This window comes from Ranitomeya variabilis, chromosome 1 (genome assembly GCF_051348905.1).
Source record: "Ranitomeya variabilis isolate aRanVar5 chromosome 1, aRanVar5.hap1, whole genome shotgun sequence".
NCBI classification, from domain to species: domain Eukaryota; kingdom Metazoa; phylum Chordata; class Amphibia; order Anura; family Dendrobatidae; genus Ranitomeya; species Ranitomeya variabilis.
Genome location: NC_135232.1, coordinates 497,740,400 through 497,754,163, shown reverse-complemented (window position 1 = coordinate 497,754,163; position 13,764 = coordinate 497,740,400). Strand labels below are relative to the sequence as shown.

Sequence of the window (13,764 nt, the reverse complement as noted above, 5' to 3'; positions counted from 1 at the left end):
AAAATGGATAAAGCAGTTTTATTCTTCGGGTCAGTACGATTACAGCGATACCTCACTTATATCATTTTTTTATGTTTTGGCGCTTTTATACGATAAAAACTATTTTATAGAAAAAATAATTATTTTTGCATCGCTTTATTCTGAGGACTATAACTTTTTTACTTTTTCTTTGATGATGCTGTATGGTGGCTCGTTTTTTGCAGGACATGACATGACGTTTTCAGCGGTACCATGGTTATTTATATCCGTCTTTTTGATCGCGTGTTATTCCACTTTTTGTTTGGCGGTATGATAATAAAGCGTTGTTTTTTGCCTCGTTTTTTTTTTTTTGTGGTGTTCACTGAAGGGGTTAACTAGTGGGACAGTTTTATAGGTGGGGTCGTTACGGACGCGGCGATACTAAATGTGTACTTTTATTGTTTTTTTTTAATTTAGATAAAGAAATGTATTTATAGGAACAATTTTGATTTAATTTTTTTTTTTTTTTTTGGGGGGGGGGGATTTTTTTTTTTTTTACACATGTGAATATTTTTTTTTTACACTATAACATTGCCCCAGGGAGGGGCATCATGTTATAGTGTAAGATCGCTGATCTGACACTTTGCTGTGTACTGTGTCAGATTGGCGATCTGACGTGCACAGATCCAGGCTTCCCTGTGAAGCCACCTCCCTGCAGGACCTGGATGCCGTGGCCATTTTGGATCCGGGCCTGCTGCAGGGAGGAGGAGGTAAGAGACCCTCGGAGCAACGCAATCACATCGCGTTGCTCCGGGGGTCTTAGGGAAGCACGCAGGGAGCTTCCTCCCTGCGTAATGCCTCCCTATAAAGCCGGAACACTGCAATCATGTTTGATCGCAGTGTGCCGGGGGTTAATGTGCCGGGGGTGGTCCGTGACCGCTCCTGGCACATAGTGCCAGATGTCAGCTGCGATAGTCAGCTGACACCCGGCCGCGATCGGCCGCGCTCCCCCCGTGAGCGCGGCCGATCGCATATGACGTACTATCCCGTCGGTGGTCATACGGGCCCACCCCACCTCGACGGGATAGTACGTCTAATGTCAGAAAGGGGTTAAACTTATGACAACTGCATATCAAAAGGACAATACAGACAAACATGGATTACCTTGCTTTTGTTCGCATTTTACAGCGCAGCCTAAAATAAGCTGTAGCATTCTTCCTAGTTCAGATGCGTCCGAGTGTTCTCCAACCAAACTAACATCTGGAAGCGCAAAATCATTTATCTGATGTCCCAAAATCTGAAAGCAGTGGGGATAGAACAATAAAAGGAAATATGAACAAGACCTAAAGCACGCACATGATTCAGCAACAATAAAACGTAAGCTGTTAGGAGTTTCCATTTTATCGCGCAAATAACAAGAATGGAGTGGTAGAAAGTCTAATAATACGATATGGTTCATCTCTCTCCAAAAAGAGGCCGCACTCCCAACAGGTTTATTTAGCGGAAGACGGACCTTTTGGGCCCATGCAAACCTCAGCACACAATCCCGCTGGAGTGTCCCTTCTGTGCCTGGACCTATGTATTACAGGGATCTCAAGGTTGAAACCTGGAGGATTGCTCCTGAAACTGCAATAGTCAACTGGTGTTACTCTGACTAATACACCAACATTTGTCCAGCAATTTTGAATTCCCACCCAAGGCAAAAAAAGGGAAACTTATTGCCCCTCCAACATCCTAGTGGGGTAGCTATTCCTCATCTGGGACCTGAAAACCAGCCTCAATGTCTCAGACTCCAAAGGGAATAAGTACAATATAGCCCAAGCACTGCCATTATCTTCAGCATTGCAATGTGCTTACCTCATGATTGTAGTCCAAAATACCTTTCAAGATCTTCTTCAGGTTACTGATCTAAAAGGAGACAATGAGATCAGAATCACAGTGAGCTCCAGAAATATTTGGACAGTGACACAAGACTAGGCATTTTTGGCAAAACATATATTAGGATACAGTTATATGTGCAGACTCAGCTTTAATGTGAGGGTGCTCACATTCTAATTGGAGCGAGGGTTTAGGAATCACAGCAGTGTGATATGTGGCTGTCTATTTCTAAAAGGGATATACAACTTACAATAACTGTTGGCTAGCCAGTGGGCAAATGTGAGCAGTGTAAACGGAAGGTGCCACGTTTTTATATTTAAATAAAAATGTTACAAAACGTGTGGTTATAACCAATATTGTACCGAATTCCATTTCTTGGGCTTTGGGTTTTTATAATGTTTTAATGCAGCCACTGGCAGCCACTGGGGGCTGACAATTTACTTTGCAGGTGTGTAAGAGTCCCTGTACGACAAGCCGCAAATATGGCAGCCCCTGGGCAAAGAGACAGTAGCGGACGCCGGCCCCATCTCCAACACTGTAGCCACATCAGCTGTGAACTGGGCCCGCCTCTGTGGACTGCACAATTCACAGCTGGAGGTGTGGCCGGGCGTCATTTTATTATAGCCCAACTTATCCTCTATCACAGGACCTGTGACCATACACTGCCGGCATAACAGGTCCTGTGTTGTGAGGAGGACAAGCTGCAGCAGACCAGTCGCTGCAGAGGCCGAAGAAGGTGGACAGAAGAGCATGGATCAGAGAAGCAGTAAGTACCAGGATCAATGACAACAGCACGGGCAGTGGCAGTTATGTCAACTTTCGGAAACAGGATGCAGCAGCCTTTAATGAGTATTAGGGCTATGGTGGTGAATTGTAATATGAGGGGAAGAGACACTGAATATGAGGGGGGTGGGACAGACACGGGATATGAGAGGAAGAGACACTGAATATGAGGGGGGTGGGACAGACACGGGATATGAGAGGAAGAGACACTGAATATGAGGAGGGTTGGGGAGACACGGAATATGAGGGGGGTTGGGGGAGACAGAATATGGGCGGGGTGAAGGAGACAGAATATGAAGAGGGTGGGGAAGACACAGAATATGAGGAGGGTTGGGGAGACACGGAATATGAGGGGGATGGGACAGACACAGAATATGAGGAGGGTGGAGGAGAGACATGAAATATGAGGAGGAGTGGGGGAGGCGTGGAATATGAGGAGGGTGGAGGAGAGACACGGAATATGAGGGGGGTGGGACAGACACAGAATATGAGGAGGGTGGAGGAGAGACATGAAATATGAGGAGGAGTGGGGGAGGCGTGGAATATGAGGAGGGTGGAGGAGAGACACGGAATATGAGGGGGGTGGGACAGACACAGAATATGAGGAGGGTGGAGGAGAGACATGAAATATGAGGAGGAGTGGGGGAGGCGTGGAATATGAGGAGGGTGGAGGAGAGACATGAAATATGAGGAGTGGGGGAGGCGTGGAATATGAGGAGGGTGGAGGAGAGACACGGAATATGAGGGGGGTGGGACAGACACAGAATATGAGGAGGGTGGAGGAGAGACATGAAATATGAGGAGGAGTGGGGGAGGCGTGGAATATGAGGAGGGTGGAGGAGAGACATGGAATATGAGGAGGGGTGGGGGAGACATGGAATATGAGGGGAAAAGGGCAGGGAATATGATGGGGGGTAAAGACAGCATATTCCATGTCTCCTCCCCTAACATATTTGACTCTACACAAAATAACTATGCCTGGCCCTTCACAGCTGCAGCCCTGATACTTTCCAGTGGTCTCACCGCCACGCTCCTGTTGTCGCTGTTCCTTCAGTTTAATAGAGCACGTGTAGATCAGGGCAGTCACCATCAAAATGGCGCTGCACTGTGATTCTAGTCTATATTCTGCATTGAGCCCTATATGAGGCCATTACACTGTATGGTGCACTATATGGAGAACTAACAAAAACGATGCTACCGTCCGTCCTCGGTGACAATGTCTACTTGTCAGCATTACTTTGCAGTGTGATCCTAAACTTCATCCTTTATTATCCTGTTGCAAACACCCAGAAGGGGAGGAGAGGAGTGACATCACACATGTGGCGGATCCCGCCCACATATACTGCAGTCGTAATGTGAGCTAGTTGTACACTAGGGTTTCATGGCAAATGTCATCAGCAGCTCCCCCTAGTGTTTAAAAGTGGAAATATCAAACATTTTAAAGTTATTTTTCATGTTTTATTTAAAAACAAATATTTCAAAATATCTCCAAGTCTGTTTACATATTCATGACCAGCAGAAATGTTACAATTCTGACTAGTGTCACTTTATGAGGTAATAACTTTAGAACGCATTAATGGATTCCACCGATTCTGAGATTGATTTTTTGAGAGAGAGAGAGAGAGAGAGAGAGAGAGAGAGAGAGAGAGAGAGAGAGAGAGAGAGAGAGAGAGAGAGAGAGAGAGAGAGAGAGAGAGAGAGAGAGAGAGAGAGAAAAAAAAAAATAATAATTTAAAACAAACAAAAAAAAAATTATCTTCACTGGGTTTCGTGTTTCGGCCGAAACCCGACTTTTTCACTGTGGTCGGCCGATTTCACTCGACTCGACTTTTAAGACAGTCGGGTTTCACAAAACCCGACTCGACCCTAAAAAACTAAAGGTCGCTCAACCCTAGTGGTAACATTTGTTCGATATGACGTGATTTTTTTTTCACACATAAACACGAACATTACGCAATTTTTAAACCCTTAATGTTTATGCTCTTAAATCATAGAGTCAGGTCACACAAAATAGTTAATTAATAACATTTCCCAGCCCAATTTTTGACAAAATTTTCTTGATTAGGAAGGTAGAAGGGTTGAGAATTGACCAGCAATTTCTAATTTTTACAACAAAATTTAGAAAACACACACGTGTGATCCCATTTTGAAAACTAGAGCCCTCAAAGAATTTATCTAGATATGGGTTGGGAACCTTGACCCCCAGGTGCTTCACAGAATTTTACAGCATTGTTCTGTGAAAATGAAAAAAAATAAAAAATTATATATTTACATACATACATACATACATACATACACAGTGCAGACCAAAAGTTTGGACACACCTTCTCATTTCAAGATTTTTCTGTATTTTCATGACTATGAAAATTGTACATTCACACTGAAGGCATCAAAACTATGAATTAACACATGTGGAATTATATACTTAACAAAAAAGTGTGAAACAACTGAAAATATGTCTTATATTCTAGGTTCTTCAAAGTAGCCACCTTTTGCTTTGATGACTGCTTTGCACACTCTTGGCATGGTTGAGGGTGCCATGTCATATTGGCAGAGCCATTTAGGTGCCAGAACAACAGAAACCTCCTATATGTGAGCTCATTTTACAAACTACACTCCCCAATGAATTCATCCAGTGGTGCAGTGATCATATTGACACCACATGTGCCTCACAGAGTTTTATACCATTGGGCATTGTTACATTTTTGCCAGCAACATTTTGTTTTTTAGCCCCAGATTTTACATTTTCACACAGGGAAGTGGGTAAAAATGGCACCAAATTTTGTCCCACAATTTCTGCTGAATGTAGAAATACCCGGGAGGGACGGAGCTCTATTTGCCAAGAACAGTTTGCAGACTCCATATGCAGAAGCCCTAATAACTAGGGTTACCATGGGCGTTTTTCAGAAAGAATCAGCAGTGGATGTTGTCGAGTGAAAATTGAAAACTGCCGTTGTAGTGACCAGTTCGTTGTACTGACCAGTACACTATGCCCAGCCTGTGCTTCTGGAGACACGGACCCGGAAATTAGGAGGGTTCTCATCACTACTGAAATGCCAAACATATGGCACTAAATGTGGTTTACAGAGTGTGAGAGTGTGTGAGAGAGAGAGTGCGAGTGTGAGTGAAAAATGTGTGTGTACACATACACATACATTGTCCCTTGAAGTTTGTTACTGGATCATGATAAAAGTCATCACACATATTGAAAAGTCTGTTATTTCTCTATTTCAGGCCAAAGGAATCTACTTTTTGTAAAGTCCTCTTAAATATTGGCACATAGTTATTGTATAGCTTAATATAGCACCGCATGGCAGCAGACAAATTGTGAAAATAAGATTACTTTCCAATATGTTCATTGTGAATACCGTGACAAACATCAGTGTAGTGTGAGGAAAAGGTAGCACAAACACATACAAATAGTGGATACATTCTCCAAAGAACTGTACCTTCAGCCTCCAATTGTCTCCCACATCAGTTTTTATCCTGTTTAACCAGTTCTCATCGAAGTATGTAGGTTCGCTGTAAAAAGAAAACAAATCGTATGCCACAAAATATTCTACTAAATAAAGGATGGGAACATAAAAGTGGCATTTCTATAGAGACAACAGATTTATTATAATAAAAAAAAAATGATGCCTAGTCTTATTAGTCCCACAGATTAAATTATAGTATTTAAAAATATTTATCAGAAAAAAATAAAATCACGGAAATCATATATATTATGTATAATAAATGATGCAGTCCAAGCAGGGCCGGCATCACCACCTGGCCCACCGGGGCCCTAAGCGAGCAGGGGCCCACTCACCGTTGGGGACACTGACATGCTCTGTGGCCCCTTCCAACGCCCCTTGCTTTCAACGGTTTTAAATACTCACCTCTCCTCTCTCCCCACTAGCCACAGGTCAAGTCTCTTTCGCATCTTCTGACTCTGACATCTCAGGGCAAACGGCGGGATGACATCACTAAAGCATGCCATCTGTCCTGAGCGGTGCAGTCAGAATAGGCTGAAGACACCAGAGCTGAGGAGACCGGAACTGCAGCCAGTGGAAACAAGGAGAGGCAAGTATTTGATTATTTTTTTATGTACGGAGCCCATTATTCTGCAAGGGGCATTACGTGGCACCGAATTATTCTGCACGGGGCATTACGTGGCTCCCCATTATTCTGCACGGGGCATTATATGGGGTCCATTATTTATTCTGTATGGAGCAGTATATGGGGCTCATTACACTGTATGGAGGACTATGTGGTGCCCATAATACTGTATGGAGGACTATACTCTCCAATCTAAAATGACAGCTTTTGAATCCCCCAGAGTATTTGTGAGTATTTGCCAGTTTCTTAGCTATTGTAGAATTTACAATAGATATCAGTCAAGAAATGTAGGTATTGTAAAAAGCCAAAGATTTCACTTCTTACATATCTGTGCATCATGAATTGTGGTAAGAGTTAAAAGGGGCCCACTGAGACACTTTTGCCCAGCATTCTGTAATGCTGTAGATAAGCCCCCGATGTATCCTGAATGATGAGAAAAAGAGGTTAGATTATACTCACCCAGGGGCGTTCCAGCTGCGGTCCAGTCTGATGGGCATCGCGGTCCGGTCCGGGGCCTCCCATCTTCTTACGATGACATCCTCTTCTTGTATTCACGCTGCGGCTCCGGCGCAGGCATACTTTGTCTGCCCTGTTGAAGGCAGAGCAAAGTACTGCAGTGCGCAGGCGCTGGGAAAGGTCAGAGAGGCCCGGCGCCTGCGCACTGCAGTACTTTGCTCTACCCTCAATAGGGCAGACAAAGTACGCCTGCACCAGAGCATGAAGACAAGAAGAGGACGTCATTGTAAGAAGATGGGGAGGCCCCGGACCGCGTCGCCCATCGGATCAGACCACCCCTGGGTGAGTATAATATAACCTCCTTTACTCATCTTTCAGAATACATCGGGGGCTTATCTACAGCATTAAAGAATGCTGTAGATAAGCCCCTGATGCTGGTGGGCTTAGCTCATCTTCGGTTTTGGGGGTGACAGGTTCCCTTTATGTTTTCTTGCCATACAACATGGCACTTCCTATGAGGACTACTCCTACTGGCTTCCTTACCATAAGTGTACTTGTAAGTAGGCATGAGCGGATCTGTGGATATTAGGGTTCTGCTGCCCTACCAATCTGTAATCCAGAGTTCAGGTACCAGAACTGTACCCAAATTTGAACCCCATTGAAATCAATGGGGACCTGAAATGTGGAGCTGAAAAAAACTCTTTCCCCTTCCGGAACGCCGAACAATGAAACGGACTTTCAGGAGAAAGTCTGTGTTCGGAGTTCAGGACAGTACGAACCCCAAACTTTAAAGTTTGGGTTAGCTCATCTCTAATAGTAAGGAAAACCAAGGCATCAAATCTATGTAACTGTCTCCTGAAACATTCCAAATATTTACCTTTAAATCCATGCCTATACATTACAGCAAAGTCTTCCAAACCCACCATCTACTTTATCTGTAAGGGGCTCACTTGACAGAGGATGTTGGGGGAAAGAAAGGTAACCAACAGTCAGGGAATAATGGTGAAAACTAGACTTAGATTCGGATAATATATATCTAATGTGTCAACTTACATTTTCTGAAGGACCATAGCCATTGCAACCCCACTGGTAAGGTCTTCTACGGTTTTACATGGTGCATCTACATGAAACGTCTGTATCTGAAAATACACATAAAAACGGACAGCTCATGAAAGGCTCAAAAGGGAAGTTAGAAATGATTTTAAATATCACTTATACAGAATTAGGCTGCAGCAGACACTAGCAGTATTTGGTCAGTATTTTACATCAGTATGTGTAAGCCAAAACCAGGAGTGGGTGATAATACAGCAGTGGTGCATATGTTTCTATTATACTTTTCCTCTATTTGTTCCACTCCTTGTTTTGGCTTACAAATACTGATGTAAAATACTGACCAAATACTGCTAGTGTGACGGCAGCCTTACTCAACAACAAGAAGGGTCACAAGCATTGCATGGGATTGTTACAACAAAAACCCTAGGTATAGCGTCATAGGAGCTTATGTAGGCCCAACCTTTGAAGAATGAATGGCCAAGCCAACGCTGACCATACTTTTCCCCACCAACACAAACCAAATAGAGCGATGTGCAGAGTTTGGCCATAGATATACCATATTTGACAGCTAAAGTGTCTCTGGGAGATATCACTTGTTAAAGCCACTTTTTTGAGAATTGTATTAAAAAATGAAGTAGACGTAGTTATTAATTACAGTTGATGTGCAAAAAAGAAAAGTTATAGATAGCACTCACCGGTAGGGTTGAGCGAAACGGGTCGATCATTTTCAAAAGTCGCCGACTTTTGGCTAAGTCGGCGTCTCATGAAACCCGATCCGACCCCTGTGCTTGTCGGCCATGCGGTACGCGACTTTCGCGCCAAAGTCGCGTTTCAATGACGCGAAAAGCGCCATTTCTCAGCCAATGAAGGTGAACGCAGAGTGTGGGCAGCGTGATGACATAGATCCTGGTCCCCACCATCTTAGAGAAGGGCATTGCAGTGATTGGCTTGCTGTCTGCGGCGTCACAGGGGCTATAAAGGGGCGTTCCCGCCGACCGCCATCTTACTGCTGCTGATCTGAGCTTAGGGAGAGGTTGCTGCCGCTTCGTCAGAAGCAGGGAGAGCGTTAGGCAGGGTCCACTAACCACCAAACCGCTTGTGCTGCAGCGATTTCCACTGTCCAACACCACCTTCGGTGTGCAGGGACTGTGGAAGCTATTTTTTTTTTTTTCCCCTCAGCGTTGTAGCTCATTGGGCTGCCCTAGAAGGCTCCGTGATAGCTGTATTGCTGTGTGTACGCCACTGTGGAAACCAACTGCTTTTTTCAAAGCACATATCCTCTTGTTCCTTTCTGCACAGCTATCTTTTTTGTTTGTCCACACTTTTTATTTAATTTGTGCATCAGTCCACTCCTATTGCTGCCTGCCATACCTGGCTTAGATTACTGCAGGGAGATAGTAATTGTAGGACAGTCCCTGTTTTTTGTTTTGTTTTTTTTTGTGGGAGATTAAGATTGGCATTTCTGCTACAGTGCCATCCCTGTGTGTGCCATCTCTCACTGAGTGGGCCATAGAAAGCCTATTTATTTTTTCCGTGATTTGTGTTCTAAATTCTACCTCAACACAAAAACACTACATCAATCAGTGGGAGAAAAATATTGGCCTCAGTCAGGGCTTGTGTGCCACTGCTGTGTGTGCTATCTCTCATTCAGTGGGCTATAGAAAGCCTATTTATTTATTTATTTTTTTTCTTATTATTTGGTTTCTAAAGTCTCCCTGAAAAAAAAAAAAAAACATACAAAAAACAGTGGGAGAGTAATATTGCCCTTTCAGCTTGTGTGCCAGGCTTGACTCCTGGGTGTGCCACCTCTCTCCCTCTCATTCAGTGGGCCATAGAAAGCCTATTTATTTTTTTTTTTAAATATTATTGGGTTTCTAAAGTCTCCCTTAAAAAACAAAAAATACATAAAAAAACAGTGGGAGAGTAATATTGCCCTTTCAGCTTGTGTGCCAGTCTTGACTCCTGGGTGTGCCACCTCTCTCTCTCATTCAGTGGGCCATAGAAAGGCTATTTTTTTTTTTGTTTTTTTAATATTATTTGGTTTCTAAAGTCTCCCTGAAAAAAAAAAAAATACCTAAAAAAACAGTGGGAGAGTAATATTGCCCTTTCAGCTTGTGTGCCAGTCTTGACTCCTGGGTGTGCCACCTCTCTCCCTCTCATTCAGTGGGCCATAGAAAGCCTATTTATTTTTTTTTTTAAATATTATTGGGTTTCTAAAGTCTCCCTTAAAAAACAAAAAATACATAAAAAAACAGTGGGAGAGTAATATTGCCCTTTCAGCTTGTGTGCCAGTCTTGACTCCTGGGTGTGCCACCTCTCTCTCTCATTCAGTGGGCCATAGAAAGGCTATTTTTTTTTTTGTTTTTTTTAATATTATTTGGTTTCTAAAGTCTCCCTGAAAAAAAAAAAAATACATAAAAAAACAGTGGGAGAGTAATATTGCCCTTTCAGCTTGTGTGCCAGTCTTGACTCCTGGGTGTGCCACCTCTCTCCCTCTCATTCAGTGGGCCATAGAAAGCATTTTTTTTTTTTTCCTTGATTTGTGTTCTAAAATCTACCTCAACACAAAAACACTACATCAATCAGTGGGAGAAAAATATTGGCCTCAGTCAGGGCTTGTGTGCCACTGCTGTGTGTGCTATCTCTCATTCAGTGGGCTATAGAAAGCCTATTTATTTATTTATTTTTTTTCTTATTATTTGGTTTCTAAAGTCTCCCTGAAAAAAAAAAAAAAAAACATACAAAAAACAGTGGGAGAGTAATATTGCCCTTTCAGCTTGTGTGCCAGGCTTGACTCCTGGGTGTGCCACCTCTCTCCCTTTCATTCAGTGGGCCATAGAAAGCCTATTTTTTTTTTTTTTTTAAATATTATTGGGTTTCTAAAGTCTCCCTTAAAAAACAAAAAATACATAAAAAAACAGTGGGAGAGTAATATTGCCCTTTCAGCTTGTGTGCCAGTCTTGACTCCTGGGTGTGCCACCTCTCTCTCTCATTCAGTGGGCCATAGAAAGGCTATTTTTTTTTTTGTTTTTTTAATATTATTTGGTTTCTAAAGTCTCCCTGAAAAAAAAAAAATACCTAAAAAAACAGTGGGAGAGTAATATTGCCCTTTCAGCTTGTGTGCCAGTCTTGACTCCTGGGTGTGCCACCTCTCTCCCTCTCATTCAGTGGGCCATAGAAAGCCTATTTATTTATTTTTTTTAAATATTATTGGGTTTCTAAAGTCTCCCTTAAAAAACAAAAAATACAAAAAAAAACAGTGGGAGAGTAATATTGCCCTTTCAGCTTGTGTGCCAGTCTTGACTCCTGGGTGTGCCACCTCTCTCCCTTTCATTCAGTGGGCCATAGAAAGCCTATTTATTTATTTTTTTAAAATATTATTGGGTTTCTAAAGTCTCCCTTAAAAAACAAAAAATACATAAAAAAACAGTGGGAGAGTAATATTGCCCTTTCAGCTTGTGTGCCAGTCTTGACTCCTGGGTGTGCCACCTCTCTCCCTCTCATTCAGTGGGCCATAGAAAGCCTATTTATTTTTTTTTTTTAAATATTATTGGGTTTCTAAAGTCTCCCTTAAAAAACAAAAAATACAAAAAAAAACAGTGGGAGAGTAATATTGCCCTTTCAGCTTGTGTGCCAGTCTTGACTCCTGGGTGTGCCACCTCTCTCCCTTTCATTCAGTGGGCCATAGAAAGCCTATTTATTTTTTTTTTTAAATATTATTGGGTTTCTAAAGTCTCCCTTAAAAAACAAAAAATACATTAAAAAACAGTGGGAGAGTAATATTGCCCTTTCAGCTTGTGTGCCAGTCTTGACTCCTGGGTGTGCCACCTCTCTCTCTCATTCAGTGGGCCATAGAAAGCCTATTTATTTTTTTTTTTTAAATATTATTGGGTTTCTAAAGTCTCCCTTAAAAAACAAAAAATACATAAAAAAACAGTGGGAGAGTAATATTGCCCTTTCAGCTTGTGTGCCAGTCTTGACTCCTGGGTGTGCCACCTCTCTCTCTCATTCAGTGGGCCATAGAAAGGCTATTTTTTTTTTTGTTTTTTTAATATTATTTGGTTTCTAAAGTCTCCCTGAAAAAAAAAAAATACCTAAAAAAACAGTGGGAGAGTAATATTGCCCTTTCAGCTTGTGTGCCAGTCTTGACTCCTGGGTGTGCCACCTCTCTCCCTCTCATTCAGTGGGCCATAGAAAGCCTATTTATTTTTTTTTTTTAAATATTATTGGGTTTCTAAAGTCTCCCTTAAAAAACAAAAAATACAAAAAAAAACAGTGGGAGAGTAATATTGCCCTTTCAGCTTGTGTGCCAGTCTTGACTCCTGGGTGTGCCACCTCTCTCCCTTTCATTCAGTGGGCCATAGAAAGCCTATTTATTTTTTTTTTTTAAATATTATTGGGTTTCTAAAGTCTCCCTTAAAAAACAAAAAATACATAAAAAAACAGTGGGAGAGTAATATTGCCCTTTCAGCTTGTGTGCCAGTCTTGACTCCTGGGTGTGCCACCTCTCTCCCTCTCATTCAGTGGGCCATAGAAAGCCTATTTATTTATTTTTTTTAAATATTATTGGGTTTCTAAAGTCTCCCTTAAAAAACAAAAAATACAAAAAAAAACAGTGGGAGAGTAATATTGCCCTTTCAGCTTGTGTGCCAGTCTTGACTCCTGGGTGTGCCACCTCTCTCCCTTTCATTCAGTGGGCCATAGAAAGCCTATTTATTTATTTTTTTAAAATATTATTGGGTTTCTAAAGTCTCCCTTAAAAAACAAAAAATACATAAAAAAACAGTGGGAGAGTAATATTGCCCTTTCAGCTTGTGTGCCAGTCTTGACTCCTGGGTGTGCCACCTCTCTCTCTCATTCAGTGGGCCATAGAAAGGCTATTTTTTTTTTTTGGTTTTTTTAATATTATTTGGTTTCTAAAGTCTCCCTGAAATAAAAAAAAAACTTAAAAAAACAGTGGGAGAGTAATATTGCCCTTTCAGCTTGTGCGCCAGTCTTGACTCCTGGGTGTGCCACCTCTCTCTCTCTAATTGTGGGCCATAGAAAGCCTTTTTTTTTTTTTTTTTTTTTAATATTATTTGGTTTCTAAAGTCTCCCTGAGAAAAAAAAATAAATAAATTAGGTGGGAGATTAATATTGACATTAGTGCTTGAGTGACAGTCCTGCGTGTGTGTCATCTCTGTGATTTTGTGCCACAGAAAACAGAGTGTGTAACATTGTGCCTGATTTTCCTTGTGGTCTCACCAACCTGTTAAGGGATATTGAAATCATACTGAAGTTATAGCTCACCGTGTAAGTTGTTTGACAGCAACAAATAAAGTTACTTTGGTTAAGATTTTAAAACAATGAGGAAGTCTGGTGCAAGAGGTCGTCGTGGGCGTTCATTGTCAGCTGGTAATGATGGTAGTGGTAGTGGAGCATCAGGTGGTCGTGGGGATAAAAATATTCCACCTAAGTCTGGAGCTGTGGAGCCAGTTTCGTCGTCAGGCTACACAAGGCCTCGAACGCTCTCTTTTCTGGGAGTAGGAAAACCGCTTT

The 13,764-nt window shown here is 42.1% G+C and overlaps 1 protein-coding gene across 2 annotated transcripts in view; it reads right to left on the bottom strand.

Annotated features, from left to right (window-relative positions):
* The window catches only part of HOOK3 (hook microtubule tethering protein 3), a 95,378-nt gene that overhangs the window by 53,877 nt on the left and 27,737 nt on the right, over positions 1–13,764 (bottom strand). For both annotated transcript variants that reach the window (XM_077252159.1, XM_077252166.1), the window contains exons 2-5: positions 8,227–8,312; positions 6,069–6,141; positions 1,816–1,866; positions 1,123–1,255 (exon numbers count right to left, since the gene is read on the bottom strand). In XM_077252159.1, the coding sequence (XP_077108274.1) occupies positions 1,123–1,255; positions 1,816–1,866; positions 6,069–6,141; positions 8,227–8,312 (343 nt within the window). The remainder of the gene's footprint in view (positions 1–1,122; positions 1,256–1,815; positions 1,867–6,068; positions 6,142–8,226; positions 8,313–13,764) is intronic.